Source organism: Acomys minous (assembly GCF_964271855.1).
Source record: "Acomys minous genome assembly, chromosome: 7".
NCBI lineage: Eukaryota > Metazoa > Chordata > Mammalia > Rodentia > Muridae > Acomys > Acomys minous.
Window position 1 is genome coordinate 45,001,954 of NC_140488.1, and position 17,574 is coordinate 45,019,527.

Sequence of the window (17,574 nt, forward strand, 5' to 3'; positions counted from 1 at the left end):
CTCAAATTCCCTTGCTTTTTAATAGATTACAAATCATACATCACAAATCATCAACTGCTCTTCTAGCAGCAAAATTTATGGATGACTTCATGGTAAAAATAAATGGGAAGAAGGCAGTGTGTGACAGTGAATGTTTTAAACATATTTTATTATGATCAAGTCTAGAATTAGGAAGCCAAAAATTAATTATTTCAAAATAAATTCCAGATGGATACAGTTGGAAGTAAGAGATTAAAAAGCTTAAGATACTAGGATGAAAATAAGTGAGCAGACTAAAGGCTATCCTATAAACATGGAACTTATCAAGACTACTACTGCGATTGGAATGTAAACACAAGGCCATAGGATTAATTTCCAGACCTGCCAAAAATTCTGTAAGGACAGTTAAAAGGAAAAAAAAATTCCGGGAAAAAACAGTGTAAAATATGCTACAGTTGCTGTTTGATTTTCATAGTAAATAAGACCCCAAGGCAACTTATAAAAGACAGCATTCAATTGAGGATGAGTCCATGTCCATCATGGCGGGGAGCATGCTAACAAGCCGGCACATCTCTACAGTGATAACTGAGAGCTTACAAGCAGAAGGCAGAGTGAAGAGTGAGGAGAGAGATGGGATGGAGAAGAGGGGAGAGAACATGTATGTTTTATGTCTGAGGTACAAAGCATATGAAATAATCAATTTACAAGCTATAGAGGTTTGTTTTGCCTTCAGGGTTTTCAGGCTGTTTACTTAGTCATGTTGCATTTTCATGCTAAATCCTGGTGCATTTGGATGGTGGAAGAAAGCTGTTTACATCATGGGCTGGAAAGTAAAACAACAACAACAACAAAACCAAGAGGCCACAAGCTCAAATCACTTTCAAGGAGATGTCTCTAATGTCCTTTGATAAAAATAATTCTATGTCTTTATTTCTGGGGACGTTATATCAAAGCTTACATATCAGTGGGTTTCAGATTGTAGAGTGTTTTGGGGAGTAGCTATTGAGCCCTACGAGTGAATAAGAATTGAACATGGTGGATTCATGAGATTTTCTGATTATGTGGTTGACTTAACTCCTTGTGCTTAGGCTGAGTAAGAATAGCAGTGTGCATCCTTTATTTATTCATTTATTTTTCCTTTATTGAAAATAGATTTTTCTCACATAATATATCCTGATTAAGATTTCCCCTCTCTCTATTCCTCCCAGCTCCTCCCCACCTCCCCCCCCCCATCCAGATTACTCCCTTCTTGTCTCTCCTTTAAAAAAAACCAAACAGGCTTACATGTTATTATTGGTTAGACTCACCGATGTCTCTTTTCCTTTACCTTACATTCTTAGATTTGGAGATACGGGTTGAAAAGAAAGAAGGGGGAATATAGAAATATATAGGGAAAATAGAACAAAAAGTAGATTAGTGAATCTATCTACTCAACTTAGAGCCTCTATGGTCACTCACAAGGTTATTTTTAATTCACTGGTATAGACTTTTGTATATAGACGCAAAATAAGTTTAATTCTAGCTACAGTGGTATAGAATTGAAATGTAAGATTATTCTTCATACACATTTGATATATTTCTACTCTAATATGAGGTATTGTGCCCATATAACTCAATTATAATACAAAGTTTACTTCCAATATTTTGAAAGTACTATTGTTAGTTGATCAAATCATGATCATATTAACAGCTAATCTATTTTTATCACAAGAATATACATTTTAGGTGCAGCAGATAGATATGATTCTATATAAAGATAAGGTAGGATAGTTAGATAAGGTCTTCAAAAACCTCACAGACATGCAGAATATGGCATTTAAAAATGTTTTTAGTATTTTAAAGATTCGCTGACAGTGAGGCAAGTTAACTCCTGACAACATCCAGCCTACTTCAAAGAAGATGATGAGCATCAAAGAACATCCTTATGGAGTTGGCTTCAAATGTGGCAAGCAAGCCACTAAGCAAAATGTCCTTGTTTCTACAACAGACTGAATTCTGCCTTTAAAAAGGCAAGCTTGGATGCAGGCAGAGTTGACGGCCAAACTCTGCCAAGACAGATAGGCAAGTCCTCAATAGTTCCTGCCTCACAAATATGTCTGTCAGATATATTGGGCTAGAAGACTGAAGATGATGCTTCAACGTTATAGAGAGTTTTGGGTGACTATTCAGGTAGCAAACTGTCTCTGTCATCTTCTCATTTGGAAGTCTATTAACATACACTCCTGGTATACTCTGGTAATCAATTTTATTCCTTCTCAAGTTTCTGATGGAGTTAAAGACCAGATAGTTTAGTTTTACAATTAAGCTTAGTCGTTTAGGGGTTAAGATATTTTAGGTCTAGACAGATGTTTTAAGTTGATAATGATGAGATATGATAGATATTGAATTACATTCAGAATTTTAGACTCACCAAGATAGGAAAGATGTTTTCTTCAAGGCTGTCAAATACAAATAGCCAAAAACACTAAGAATGTAACATTTATATAATTCCTGATTGTGACATGGTTCTTCTTGCTATGGGTAGTTGTTTGTATATGTATAAAAATATAAATGTATATGTAAAAAACAAAAAATGTTTAATTAATTAAAACTTTAAAAAAATAGGCTTCTAACGGATAGTAGTAGAATAAAATATAAGATAAAACAAAAACTAACATATTGGAATTGGATAAAACAAACAGAAGTAAAAGAGCCCAAAAGAAGGCATGAGAAACAGAGACTCACTCGTTCACACACTCAGGAACCTCATAAAAACATTAAACTGCAAGCTGTAATATATACATAACGGACATGGTGCAGAAGTGCTTTGATCACAGAGGTTTAAGAGGGCCTTGCTTTCTTGGTGCCCTTCTGGCTTGTATACTCTTTTCTGCCTCCTCCTCAGCGGGGTTCCCTAAGCCCCGAGGGGAGGGATTTGATAAAGACATTCCTTTTAGGGCTGAGTGTTCCAAGATCTCTCGTTTCCCAAAAATGCTTAGCTGTGGGTCTCTGTATTTGTTCCCATCTGCTGCAGGAGGAAGCTTCTTTCATGCTGGCTGTGCAAGACATGAGCTATGCATATAGCAGAATGTCATTAGGTCATTTTATTTTGTTTTACCCTAGCTTCCTAGCTATTTAGTCTAATATTCTTGGTCACTTAAGCAGTGTTGGGTATGGGTTCCATCTGCTAAAGTGGGCCTTAAGTCAAATCAGATATTGCTTGGTTAGTCCCACAAGTTTTGTGTCACCATTCCACTAACATATCTTGCTGGCAAGACACCATTGTTGATCCAAAGTCTTATGGCTGGGTTGGTGTTTACATTTCTCTTTTGGTAGTCTACAAAATACCTTCCTGTACCAAAAATGCTAGAATAGAGGGGTGAAGGATCTATGGTAGCAACAGCTCCATTTCTCCATGTTAAATGGGGTTTGTAGAGAACAACCTATAGCCGTGGCAACAACAGCCTTGGTTGTTTGGGAGTTCCCATGAGAGCCCTTTGGCTAAAACCTCAATTAGACTTATCCCAATCCCTGGATAAGAAACTTCATTTAGTGACAAGAGATGATCAGTTGGGGCTCTGATACCCCATTATTTGTTAATAAGTTAGATTGCTTTCACATGTATATATTTTAGGAAGATTATACTGTATTAAGTTTCCATACTACCCTCAAATGGCCCTTAATTTTAGCTGTCTCTCTCCAAATTCACTCCTTCATCCTCTCCTCCCCTTCCTCACTTGATCTTCCTGTTCTAGTATTCCTATCCATAGCTGTCTACTTTGTTTCCCTTTCCTTGTGAAGTCTGTCACCCCAGCCCCTAACCTCTGAGACCATACATACTGTAGCTTGATTATTATTGACTTAATAGCTAATGTCCACATAGAAGAGAATACATGCCATATTTGTCTTTCTAGGGTTGAGATACCTCATAAAGGATAATTTTTTTCCTAGCTCCATTCATTTACTTGTGAATTTCATGAATTCATTTTTAACCGCTGAGTAATACTCCATTGTGTAAATGTACACCATTCTCTGTATCCATTCTTCTGTTGAAGGATATCTAGGTTGTTTCCAATTTCTGGCTATTATGAACAGAGCAGCAATGGACATGGTTGAGCAAGTGTCTCCGTGGTAGGGTAGAACATCTTATGGGTGTATGTACAAGAGTGTTATTGCTGAATCTTGAGGTAGATCAACCCCCAGCTTCCTGAGGAACTGCTACACTGATTTCCATAGTGGTTGTACAAGTTTGCAATCCCAGCAATGGAGGAGTGTTTCACTTCTTTTGTTGATCTTTGGCATTCTGATGGGTATAAGATGAAATCTGAAAGTAGTTTTGATTTGCATTTCCCTGATGGCTAAAGTTGTAGAACATTTAATTGTTTCTCAGCCATTTGACTTTTCTCCTTTGAGAAGTCTCTGTGTAGATGTGTACCCCATCTTTAAATTGGGTTATATGTTTGCTTGATATCTAGTTGTTTTTTTTTCTATTGTTGTTGTTTTTTAGTTCTTTATACATTTCAGATATTAGTCTTCTATCTAATGTGTTAGTAAATCTTTTCTATCCTGTAGGCTACTGATTTTTCTGAGTGACAGTGTCTTTTGCCATGCAGAAATTTTTCAGTCTCATGAGCTTCACATTTATTAGTTGATCTTAGTGCCTGTGCTAATGATGCCCTGCTCAGAAAGTCTTTACCTGTGTCAGGGAGTTCAAGGCTATTCCCCACCTTCTCATCTATTGGGTTTAGAGTATCTGGTTTTATGTTGAGGTCTTTGGTCCATTTGTACCTGAGTTTTGTGCAATGTGGTAAGTATAATCTATTTACATTCTTCTACATGCAGCCATCCAGTTTGATAAGCACCATTTGTTGAAGATGCTATCTTTTTCCAGTATGTATTTCTAGCTTCTTCAGAAAAGTTGAGTATCCATAGGACATATGCTGAATCATCAAATTAATTCCCCAACAGCCAAACTTCTTCTAACTAGACCTCACATCCTTAAGGCTCTCCTAACCTCCATATGTTATGGCCACTAAGCATTTGGGGGTATTTACTATCTAAACCATATGTACACACACACACACACACACACACACACACACACACACACACACACACACACACAGTGCCTTCCTCAAGACCTTGTGTGTCTTAAGTATTTGTGCTGACTTTTTTTTTCAACATGACACAAGTTGGAGTTATCTGGCAAGAAGGAACCTCAGGAATTGTGTCCGTCAGACTTACTTGTGGTCATGTCTGAGGGGGCATTTTCTTGCTTGCTGATTGATGTGGGAGGGCCCAGTCACTGTGGGTGGTGCTACCTCTGGCCAGATTGCATAAGAAAGCATGCTGAACAAGCAGTGGAGAGGAAGCCAGTAAGCCACTTTCCTGCATGGCCTCTACATTAGTACCTGCCTCCAAGATCCTGCCTTGACTTTCCTACATGATGGACTGTGGTGTGGAAGTATAAGTGAAATAAATCCTTTCATTCCCAAGTTGCTTTTCAGTCCTGGTGTTTCATCATAGCAAGAGAACTAAGGCAGAATAAATAGTAGGCTATGCTATGCTACAATTGTGGTTTTAAGTCACAATTCTTAAAGTGGGCATGAGTCATTAAAAATGGTGACAAGATAAGTTTTCTGTTTTATTGTTATTTCTACATTTCATTTAGTGAACTATTTTTATTTAAAAAAATGTCTTGGGTCTAAAGAGATGTCTCAGAGGCTAAGAATGCTGACTGCCTTTCCAGAGGACCCAGCATTCACATGACAGCTCACAACTGTTAACTCCAGTTCCAGGGGATCTGAAAGCAGGTTGAGCATGAGTCACACAGACATACATGCAGGAAAATCACCAATAAACGTATAACAACAAAAAAAGAAGAAACAAAAGAAGAAAGCATTGCAAATTTGCTACAGGATAACCAATGCCATTTTTACTTGAATGTCAAGGACAGTAAAAGAGGATGCTTTCTAGATGAGCATAATTATAGACCTCTGTTTCATTATATAATTGATACAGCACATCATAACCAAAGGCCAAGTCATGTTGGCCTAAATATGCTCTATCTCCTCTTCTAAGGACAACTTGAATGCATTTAGTTGGAGTAATAATCATCTCCATAATTAGAGCCAGTGCTACAGGGACGAAAAGAAACATGCTTTTCAGAGTCACAAATGTTCTCTAGAATAGAAAAAAATATTCATTACTACTTAATCTTGCCCCAGAGATTACATATCGGGTTGTGATATTAAATTCTTTTTTGAAACAAGGTCTCTGTGTGTAGCCCTGGCTGTCATGGATTCACTCTGCAGACCAGGCTGGCCTTGAACTCACAGTGCTCCACCTGCCTCTGCCTCCTGAGTATTGGGATTAAAGGCATCTGCCACCCCGCCTGTTTTGTTATATTAAATTCTTAGAACATAACTCTCAAAGAAGATGGTAAGGATGCAAAGCAAGAGACTTTTGGGTGCTGCAACAACAATGACTGACCTTTACAGACATTATCTTCTTTTGGGTCCCTTCCTCCCTCCTTCTTTCCCTCTTTCCCTCCCTCCCTTCCTCCCTCCCTCAGCATTTCCCTTCACAGAGCACAGTCATGGTGGTAACTTAAATGTCAGAGTCTCTTGGCTTAACGCTGTGATAATCACTTCTTCCAAAACTTCTGCCTAATTCTTCTGTTAGATCTAGACACAAACTAGAAGCCTGGTAGTCAGATACTAAGTAACTCCAGGAAATACCTTACTGAGTATTCTTTTGATGGTTAGCATAGACATGGTAAACATATTTCAGTTGCTTATCTCTTTTCAAGATTTACTCCCATTCAGTCTCACAGCTCTAAAATGATATGCGAAGTCAAGCGACAACACTGATAATACGTGACTTTTTAATAAAGTTTTTAAATCAATGTATCCAACAGTACAGAAAATGCAAGGAACACTGAAATAATTTATAAAAATAAGAATGCCCAATTAGAAATATAAAAAGGAGAGAAATTGAATCTACAAATATTACTTTTTCAAGTAAATATGTGGCTCATATGACACAGCAGATTATTTATAGTCCTGTGTTACTTGTATGTTCCAGAACAATATTGAGGGCCTAGACTGAAAATAACCTAAATCATTTGGTAAAGTCAATGAAAAAGCAATCAAATGAAGTTTTCTGGTGATAATAATGGATCTTTATGTAGCAGATTCTATGGTAGTATAATTAATAAAGTTAAGATCTTCGGAGTGCTGATTTAAGTGAATCACTTATTTTATGGCTATAGCTCTGCTGTGTGATTGATCATGTAGTTGGTTAACCTGTAAATTTTTTTTCATCTCTCACTATAAAAATGGAAAAGCACCTTATTGTATGAGACAAGCATGGTTCCTAACAGTGACTGCGTATGATGAAAACGCCACTCAAACACAGAACCTTTCTAAAACATTACAGAAAAAAAAAAATAGAACACAAACAAACAGTATTCAAAGTTACAAAAATGTTATCCCTGCCATGAATTTTCTCCATCTCTTCTTCTTATTCATGCAGTTTCAGGAAAGGTTAAAATCAAACTCCTTTTTCAGGGCCATTCTGACTTCAAGTGTTTCAGCTTCCCAGATGTAGGATGCTTTTGCACTGTTACTTTCCACAGGCTGGGGAAAGTTTACTATCAGCTTCCTAAAAATGAGATAAGATAAAACAGAATAAGGTTAGAAGCTGGAATTAGCTTCCTAAAGTAATATAACACTTTCAATAAGGCAGTGTGTATGTATGTCTGTATGTATGTATGCATGCATGCATGCATATCACCAGGATGTTTGATTTTCCCACGAAAGAATTTAGACAATATAAATACTGAACCAAAATTATACCTATATAACACAGATCACATTCCAGTTTGGCTCCTTATAATTGTAAGCAGGTAAGGTGCATGTAGAATCCTAACACTCTGAATGTGAAGGCAGAAAAACTCCTAGTTCAAAGCCAGTGTAGGCAACATAGCAAGACTCTGTCTCATTTTTACAAATCCAACCAGCTATTTTGACTGATTCTCTCGCTTTAAATTGACCCCAATTTGCATAGTATAAACAGTCTTAGGTTATGCCTCTAGGCATAGAAATGGCATCATGCCTCTGAGTTTGTTTGGCTACTCTGGTGGAATGCAGCCAGCAGGTACAAATCTGAAATTGGAGAAGTTCTTTAACGTCATCTTAGGCTGAACCTCTACTACATGTGTAGACTCTGAATATTTGCCCTGGAATGATTTCAATGCCAGATGAGTGAAAATATTTCTTTCTTCTTGCCTCTGGCTATTTCTACTACACATTGACAAAAAATTTGCTGTGATAGATTCCTGGGTTTATCTTGCTGTTTATGGCTCAGTTGCTGGATAGTTGTATGCTTTCAGATGTATTGCTGTGATAAGCTAACCATAATTCTGTCATACTGGTATGAATCTGAATTATGTATAGCGTCAACACATGCTGATACCTGAAGAAATTTAAATATGTGAAACACTTATTAACCTCACTTTCTCAGTAGACAGGGCTTAAGTGTCTTTTTTAAGGCAGCCAGAAAAAGTCTCTTGAATCCAATTCAGTAAAGAAATCTGGCATTTTGTATGTGTGTACATGTATGTATATGGTGTGTGTATTTGTGTTTCTTTATGGGTGTGTGGGGGGGTACATATGCAAGGGAGTACATATGGAGGCCAGAGGTTAGCATCAACTGTCTTCCTCAATTGCTTTTCATGGTTTTCTTATGTTGGTTGGTTTTGGGTGGGTTTTTTGTTTTTGTTTGTTTGTTTGATTGTTTGTTTTTTGAGACAGGCCTCTCACTGTGCCTAGAACTGGACAGCAAGCTCTGTCCCTGGCTTTTATGTGGCATCAGATCACAGGCCTTCATGCTTTTGTGCCAAGTCCTTTGCTTCTTGAGCTCTCTTAACCCTTAGGAATCTGGGTTTTTTTTAAAGGGCAGAGGGACACTTTTTGGAAACTGAATTTTGTAAGTTTCTTTATAAAAGTTTCAATGATTAAAGCATTTATTTATAATATTCTAAGAATTAAATTATAAAACCAATGAAACCTCAATATGTAGACAAAATTCAGGAAATTCTGAGAAACTGTTAATTCCAAATCTTTCCTCTTTTCTAGCTAAGCCAAATGTAACCAATAGAAAAATAAAAAATAAAAAATTCAACAAACCTCTCTTTTGGTCGAATGCTAAATATCGGGTTTTAAGGATATTACAATGCATCTTCTTACTGTTTGACTAAAATCATTGGTCGATTTAATTAAAATTAATTTACTTGTTCTACCTTTGGATACATGAATAGAACGCTTTCCATGAAAACTTTTTTGAGGGCATAAAATAACACCATAGAATATTATGGATAGAAATTAAGTGAAGTAGGATGGGATGTGGCTAGACTCAAGCCACAGCATATTTCTGATTATACAATTTCAGGTAACAGCATAGCTTTAAAAGGTGCTCAAATAATTCTATATTTCTCTTCTATTTTAATTAAGTTTGCTTAAGAGATGTTTCTCCCTATACTGAATATTTAATATATAACTAACAGTACATGTGCTGGTTAATTTTGTCAACTTGATACAAAGTTGAGTCACCTGAAGAAAGAACCTCAATTGAGGAATTGCCTAACAGAGTGGCCTGTAGGTATGTCTTTAGGGCATTTTCCTACTTAGTAATAAATAGGGGAGGGCCTAGCCCACTGCGAGTGGTTTCACCTCTGGGCATGTGGTCCTGGTTTACATTTTTTTAAAAAAAGCAGTCTAGGAAGCCATGAAGAGCAAGCCAGTAAGAAGCCTTCCTCCATGTCCTCTACCTCAGTTCTTGTCTCCAGGTTCCTGGCCTGGCTTTCCTCAAAGATTGACTATGACCAGAGAATTGTAAAGATGAAATAGTCCTTTCACTCCCAAGTTGCTTTGGTCAGTGTTTTGCCGCCACAACAGAAAGCAAACTCAGGCAATATGTATGTGATTTTTCATTTGTACATGTCATGTAGATAATGTAACATATAAGTGGAGTATACAAACGATGTAGTGCGGCCCAGGTTCTATGTGGAAAACTACCTCAGTGAGAAACTTTCATTTAGTGAGCTCTGATGGATATCTGGAATGATGGCGAAGCTAAAACAGCTCCCTCAAGATTGATGGAGACAGTGAGAACTGCTAGAGAAACGGAAATTAACTGCGCAGGGTGTAGATATGCATGCAATTTTAGCAGGCATGAAAATATCACAGAAGACTGACTGACTGTTCATTTAACTAACTTTCCTTACAAATGTTGTAGAAAGAACAAACGCATATAAAAATGGAGTGTAAAACTTAATTAAATCCTTAAGAGTCATGGTAAAAATGGTGAATCTAATTTTTGTAGGATGAAATGTTTTTGTGAATATACATTTTTAAATGGTATGAATAATCAGAAGAAAGTTTAGATAAATATTCATCTGAAGATCATTTTGTGTTAAATGAATCTACTGCGGGTTTTGTTTTGTTTTGCTTTTATCTTCTCAAAGCCCTAACTAAGTTCAACAAAAGAAAAGTGTAGCTATTGATAATAAGGGAAAAGACTGTTCCAATAACTACTTGTTTCCTAAACCCAGTAGGAAGTAGTGATGAGCTCCAGAGAAAGGGCCACAGCAACCACTGGTATGCACTTAGCAATGCACATCCACATGGAAACAGAACAAATTTGTGACATACTTAGAAAGTTCATCTAATACCCACTAGGTTTCAACAATATCCTTTTTAAAGAGCTAGTTTTAAGAGGCATAATTGTTTCTTACATTAACTAAGTTATTTACTTTACACCCCGGTTGGAGCTCCTCCTCCCTTTTATCTATGTTTCTGGTGAAATATTTGCAAGATTTTTTCTGTATGTGTTAAGGAACATGACTTGAACTGAGAAGAATGATTGTGTGCATTTTAAAAAGTGAACATACTCAAATTTTATCTTAGAAGCCTACTAACATCCAAAAAGAATTAAAGATAAAGCTTATTTTATATAACCAGTGTACCAAATTTTATATTAGTATGTAAGCAATGCTTACAGCTTAGCACAATTTCACTTCTACCTGTTTTATTATTTTTTCTGATAGACAGAATTATATTAGAACATCAAGGATTATGTTCCAATGATATCTAGCCACATCTAATATGCAAATACAAAATATGAAGCCTAGGTATGCTCAAACACTTTTGGACTGAATACAGAGTCCTGTGCATGCTAGGCAAGCACTTTGCCACAGTCACACCCTAGCCCCCATATTCAACTTATTCTGTAGATCAAAAATATCTGAGTCATCAATAGAAATTTCACCTTCCTAAGGATTTTAAGGTTGATGAATACTATGCTTTAAAAAGAAATATTGTAATGACTCATTAATCTCATAATATTCTATTTCAATCTTATGTTTGACTTACTTTTTAGGAGTGCGAAGATCAAGGAGCATTTCTTGGATGTCAATTTGAATTTCAGAGGGGTTTGTATCAGGCAGTTTAATTTTCACCTAAGATAAAGTAAGAAAATACTATCATTTTGGAGAGCAGTTACCTTTAAAAGCATTAGGATATATGAGGAATGAGTGCCAACTATGTACCAGGCTCTGTGACTTACTTTCTTTCTTTCTTTCTTTCTTTCTTTCTTTCTTTCTTTCATTTTTAGAGACAAGGTTTCTCTGTGTTATCTTGGCTATCCTGGACTCACTTTGTAGACCAGGCTGGCCTCGAACTCACAGAGATCTGCCTGCCTCTGCCTCCCGAGCGCTGGGATTAAAGGTGTGCGCCACCACACCCAGTCTATGATTTCCTTTTATGGTTCTTAAGAAACAGTTTAGTATCCCCATTTTACTTGTGAAGAGACAGAGGAGTGTAGTAACTGGATAAAGGGCAGCCATCAGTAGTGTGACTAATTTGGGACTCACCACTACACTTGGTGGGGATCTTTGACCACCTTTACATATGTAGGTTTCATATAAATGTAAAACAGTGTCAAGTGTAGGTTGATGATGCCAATTTGCAGTCTTATTGAAAATACCCATTACCACATTTCCCAGGGAAGTATTGGCATCAAGAAACGTTAAATGAACAAAGGAAATATAAGCACCATTTCCCAAGAGGGACTACCTACCAGTTTATCAATATTTCACTTATAAATGCCTCACCACAGTTACCAAGGGGCTCAGAAGCAGTTTCACTTCTGGCTATATATCCAAAAGCATTGAAAACAGGAACCCAAGGCCAATTGTGGCTACGTATTGAGTTTGAGAGAAGCCTGGGCTACAGGAGACTTTGCCTCAAAACAACAGCAGTGACAAAAGGGAAAAATAGAAGAAAAAAATTTTACGTGGCTTTGTTCATAATAGCAGTATTCATCATAGTCAAAAGGCATAAACAAGCAAAATATGCATCAATTGAGGCATGAATAATAAAGTGTATCATGTACACACAGAGTAATATTATTCCAGTGAAGAAAAGGACAGGGTGCATTAAATTTTTAAAATGTGTATGAGTGTTTTCTGCATGTTTGTCTGTGCACTACGTGTGTACCTGGTCTCTAGAGGTCAGAAGAAGGCACTGAATCTCCCGTGACTAGAGTTAGAAGCAAGTGTGAGCTGCCATGTGAGTGTTAGAAATAAAACCCATGCCCTCCGCCAGAACCACCGGCACCTTTTACTGCTGAGTCATTTCTCTAGCCTGACAAAGTACATTTTATTGATAAATCCTGAACACATTACACTAAAGGAAAGAAGCCAAACATTAAAAGGTTCATTTTGTAGGAATCTATGTATGTGGCATGTTCAGCATAGGCTAGTCCAGAGACAAAATGTTGACTAGAGTTTGACAGGGGCTGGGGGGTGGAGAGGAGTGGGGTCTGCTTAATGTGTATTAGATTTCCTTTTAGGTATGTGAAACTAACTTAGAAATAGATATTAATGAGGGTTATACTGCACTTTGAATACCCCAGGTGTCGCCAATGATAAATGTATATTTTACCACAAAATTGTACTTCTTTAATTTACATCTGTCTTAGTTAGGGTTTATTGCTGTTATAAAGCACTATGACCACAAACAACTTGAGGAAGAACAGGCTTGTAGTTCACTATCCTCCAGGGCAGGAACTGATGAAGAAGCCACAGAGGGAGACTGCTACTGGCTTGATCACCATGACTTGCTGTTCTTATGTACCCTAGGACCACCTGGCCAGGGATGTCACCATCCATAGTGAGCGGGACCCTCCTACATCAATCATAACTTTTAAACAAATGCACAGCAGGGTTTCCCAAGGGCCAATTTGGTAGGAAGTTTTCTCAGTTGAGGTTACCACTTCAAAAATGCCTCTAGCTTGTGCCAAGGTGACAGACACTAGCCAGAAGAACATCTACTCTTTTTGAGACAGGAGTTGACACATACTGTGATATATACACATAAATGTGTGAGGACATATAATTTCTGTAAATGAAGGGACAAAAAATGGAATCCAAAGTTCAGGTAAATTATGAAGCTTTAAAAAAAATAAACTGATAACCTGATGTTTTAGTTATTTTGAGAGTCCAGGTGTTGAAATTGCCAGGGTAACTGCACGCTTTAGGGGAAATGCATATGAAATAATGTGACATACTGGAATTTCCTCTTACGATGCGCAACACACAATGGTGTTTCCATAGTGTGAGGTGTGTGGATCAATAGATACTTCTAAATTATATTTTCTTTATTAAATCTGTACTTAAGTATTATGATAGCAATCTAGAGGTGATGGCATTTAAGTACTTCATATGGTTAACTTTTACTCAAACAATTACCTTCCAAAATACGTTTTAGAAATTAAATTTATCTAATTAGAGATGCCTTAGTGAAACAAAGAGCACATTTTCCACAGAAGCAGTTTTAGGCACTCTGACGCAAAATAAATGAGCATTAGATGGACAGGAGTCCCACTTTTACTGAGATAACTTTCTAGTCAGACAGTCAATTGGAGATGCCCTGTAATGACTCATACTCCAAATGGGTCAAGGGAGAGAACTATTTGTTTCTTAACTTTGAAATGTTTAGGTCTTGAAAAGTGAAATAGTATGTTGGGGGATGGTCTGATGTTTCATACAGTTTGAGGGGATAATCGAGAAAGGAAAGAATGATGATGTATGTGAAATTTAGATAGAATTTCTAGGCAGAACTTCAAAGTGGTTATTATAATAATCTGTGGTTCCAGTGAAAGATAATTCAAAGAAACAGCTCACTAATTTTTCCTCTTAAGAAAATTAAAAGTGTCTGCTACAATATTTCAAAGGCGGGCCAAGAGAAAAGACAAATTAGGTGGGACGGAGCACACCAATATCTCACAAGATAAGGATTCCATGGGGAACTTAACAGAAAATTCCCTCCTGAAAACTGGAAGGACTTGTCCTTGTCACATGGATCAAGGGATACAACTGTTTCTTTACTTTGAGCTGCTTGGATTTTTAAAAGTGAAAAAAAAAAGATCTCTTGTAATCTTAGCAGAAAACCCCTCCTGAAACATGAGTAAGACTTGTTTAATAATTGGTATACTCAATGAGTACTTGGAAAATAGTTGACCTCTTATTGTGTGAAAGGCTTAACTTGTTAAACATTGCCAAGGATGGAGTACCACTGAGCAAACAAAGGATTTTAGGTCCTTTTACATAGCTTACAAACTGAATTCATTTAGAAATGACTGTACAAACAAGATCTGAACAATGACATTATCAATAGACATGATAATGCTGTAGAGGGAAAGTTCCATGGGCTTCCACACCCTAGACAAGGAACTACAAGCAATTAATGATGGCTGAGATGGGAGAATCAGTCTCTACTAGGCACGAGCCCCATAATTAGTTACCCAACACAAAATGGTCGGCCCTAAAGTCATATACACACAAACAAAAAATGCACTCAGCAGGGTGTACTTATATGTAGTTGTGCATATACATATATGTACATATACAATACTACTACTACTAATGATAATGATAATAATGATAATAATAATAATAATAATAATAATAATAATAATCTAACAACTTAAGGGGAACATAGGAGGGTTAGAGGGGGAAAGGGATGGGAAAAGGGATATAACTCATTTCAATTAAAATGTATTTTTTAAAAAGAATAATTTTAGAATATTTTATATGTAACTTGGCTAGTGTATACTATTCACTGAATTTTAAGAAAACTTAATATATACAGATGATTTTGTGCTGGTATTTTAAAAACTATTCTAAATTAATCCAAGTGCTATAGATATAAAATACTTCTATTTTTCAGAAGTATGAACACTATTCATGATACATTTGATTCTTTAAAAAAGTAAAATTGAGTTTCACTATGAAATAAATTGACATCAGGAAATTGTGATGACAGAGACTTGGGTAGGCTTTATTTTGAATCGCCTGAACAATTTAATTTCCCATTGTTGAGCTATGGAAACACATGAGCTCTTTTTCCATGCAACCACAGTAGTTTATGAAAAACCTTCATGAACAACAGTAATCTGTAGAAAATGAAAAACACAAAAACGATGATGGATCCCTACCTTGAATTTACATAAATATTCATCTCTAAAGAATACATATATAGAAACATGTATTCTCCAAAACAAGGGCACAAAATCAATAAAGCACAGTTTCAATTCATGTAAGTGTTCTATAATGTCATTATCTTTTTAAACATTTCAGTACTACATTGCCATGCCTCCTTCCCTTTAAAAAAATATGTCCCTGAAATATAACTGTTCTTCTATCATGGGAGTCAAGAATAAGCTTGGATTCAGGTATGGGGAAGTAGCCAGTAAGCCCAGCCATTGGAAGACAGGCAGGAGGTTCAAGGCCAGAGTATGAAACATAGCGAGACACAATGTAAAAAAAAAGACTTGATAGGCTCCCCCCATAGGTGGGGGAGGAAGTCTCCTTTGGTCACAGGCCTAGGGGAGGAGAATAGGGTGAAAGAGGGAGGGAGAGAGGAACAGGAGGATGCAAGTGAGGGGAAAACTATTGAGTTGTAATCTGAATAAATTAAATAAAAAGGCAAGCTCAGCTCTTCTACAGATTTCCATAATCCCACAGACAGCCAACTTTGGCCTCACAGTCAGTGGCACCACCGCTATCTACCTTGATACAACCCAAAGCAAAGCCATTATGCTTCTAGCTCCATTTTTCCCCAGCAATGAGAATTCTCATTCTTTATAACCTAATAAATACTGTATGGTTATTCATATCTCTTGTGCTGCTGTTTCCTACACTTCATGGATTCCTCAATGTCTTCTGTTAGGTTCAGTGGACCACACAGTGCCTCACTCCTTCCTCATGCTTACCTCTTTGAATATTCTCTTCATTTTCTGTCTAAATAAAGTAGTTTTTATTAATTAATTAATTTATTCACTTTACATCCCAGTCATAGCCCCCTCCCTCTTCTCCTCCCAGACCCATTCTCCTTCCTCTTTCTTCTTCCCCCTCCCATATTCCTTGGAAAAGGGGTGCTACTGTCCACCCACCATAGCTCATAAGGTCGCATCAGGACTGGGAGTGTCCCCTTCCCCTGTGGCCTGGCAAGGCAGTCCCACCAAGGAGGAAGTGATCAAAACGCTGGCAACAGAGTCCATGTCAGAGGCAGCTCCTGCTCCCCTTACTAAGGGACCCACATGAAGCTTGAGCTACCCATTGGCTACGGAGGCCTAAGTTCAGTCCATGCATGGTCTTGGGCTGGTCTCTGTAAGCCCCTCTGGGCCCTGGTTAGTTGGCTCTGTTGGGTTTTGTTCTAAGTGCAGTAGGAAGGCAGTTAGCGGCCAATATGAAGAAAGGTGTGATCTAATTTTGTACATTTGTTTGATATCTTTTCTCAGAAAACAATCTTTCTATATAGTCCAGCCCAGCCTCAAATGTACTATGTATCCTCTCCTGACCTAGAAAGCGCTGGGACTGTCCTGTTTTTAAAGAGCTCTTACACTGTGTGTCAAACGGCTACAGTTGAAACACAGAGATGAATCAGAGGAAATCAAAATGGACCGGGCAAGAATTGGTGACACTTTGGAACATAAAATCAATTGCTGTAGTAATTAAAATTAGTGGACTTTAAAGTATATTTTGAAAGTACAACAAATAAGACTTGCTGATGGCTCAGCTATGAAATACCAGTGAAAGGAATGAGAGCTGAGTAAGGGTTTTAGCTTGAGCCTGCTATGTGTTTGGCAAGTGCTTATCTCTTAGCTATATTATCCCCAGTAAGTAATACTGCCATGAGAATGCTGAATGAGAAAGATGTCAGAGAAAATAATTATGAGTTCTTTTATGGACATGTTGGGTTTCTGTCACCTAGTAAAACAACAGGAAGTGAGCCAAGGGACTAAACCGAAAAGAGCAGCTAGAGGGAAAAGGATATAGGTCAAAGCTCAAGGGAACTGCAAACAGTGATATGGGAGCAAAGGGAGGAAGGAATGTATGGTGATGTGGGAAGAAAACTAGGAGTTAGGTCATCAAAGCAGAGAGAAAAACTGTTTCAAAGAGGAAAAAAAATCAGAGTGGAAGTCTGCTGAGTGGCCACCTTATATCGCTAAATTCTCCCCCATTGTACTTTATTGCTATTTTTTTTTCTG

The 17,574-nt window shown here is 37.3% G+C and overlaps 1 protein-coding gene across 2 annotated transcripts in view; it reads right to left on the reverse strand.

Annotated features, from left to right (window-relative positions):
- Nucleotides 1-6,891: 6,891 nt before the first annotated feature.
- The window catches only part of DNAAF6 (dynein axonemal assembly factor 6), a 41,589-nt gene continuing 30,906 nt past the window's right edge, over nt 6,892-17,574 (reverse strand). For both annotated transcript variants that reach the window (XM_084789245.1, XM_084789244.1), the window contains exons 6-7: nt 11,394-11,479; nt 6,892-7,623 (exon numbers count right to left, since the gene is read on the reverse strand). In XM_084789245.1, the coding sequence (XP_084645371.1) occupies nt 7,497-7,623; nt 11,394-11,479 (213 nt within the window). In that variant the 3' untranslated portion in view covers nt 6,892-7,496. The remainder of the gene's footprint in view (nt 7,624-11,393; nt 11,480-17,574) is intronic.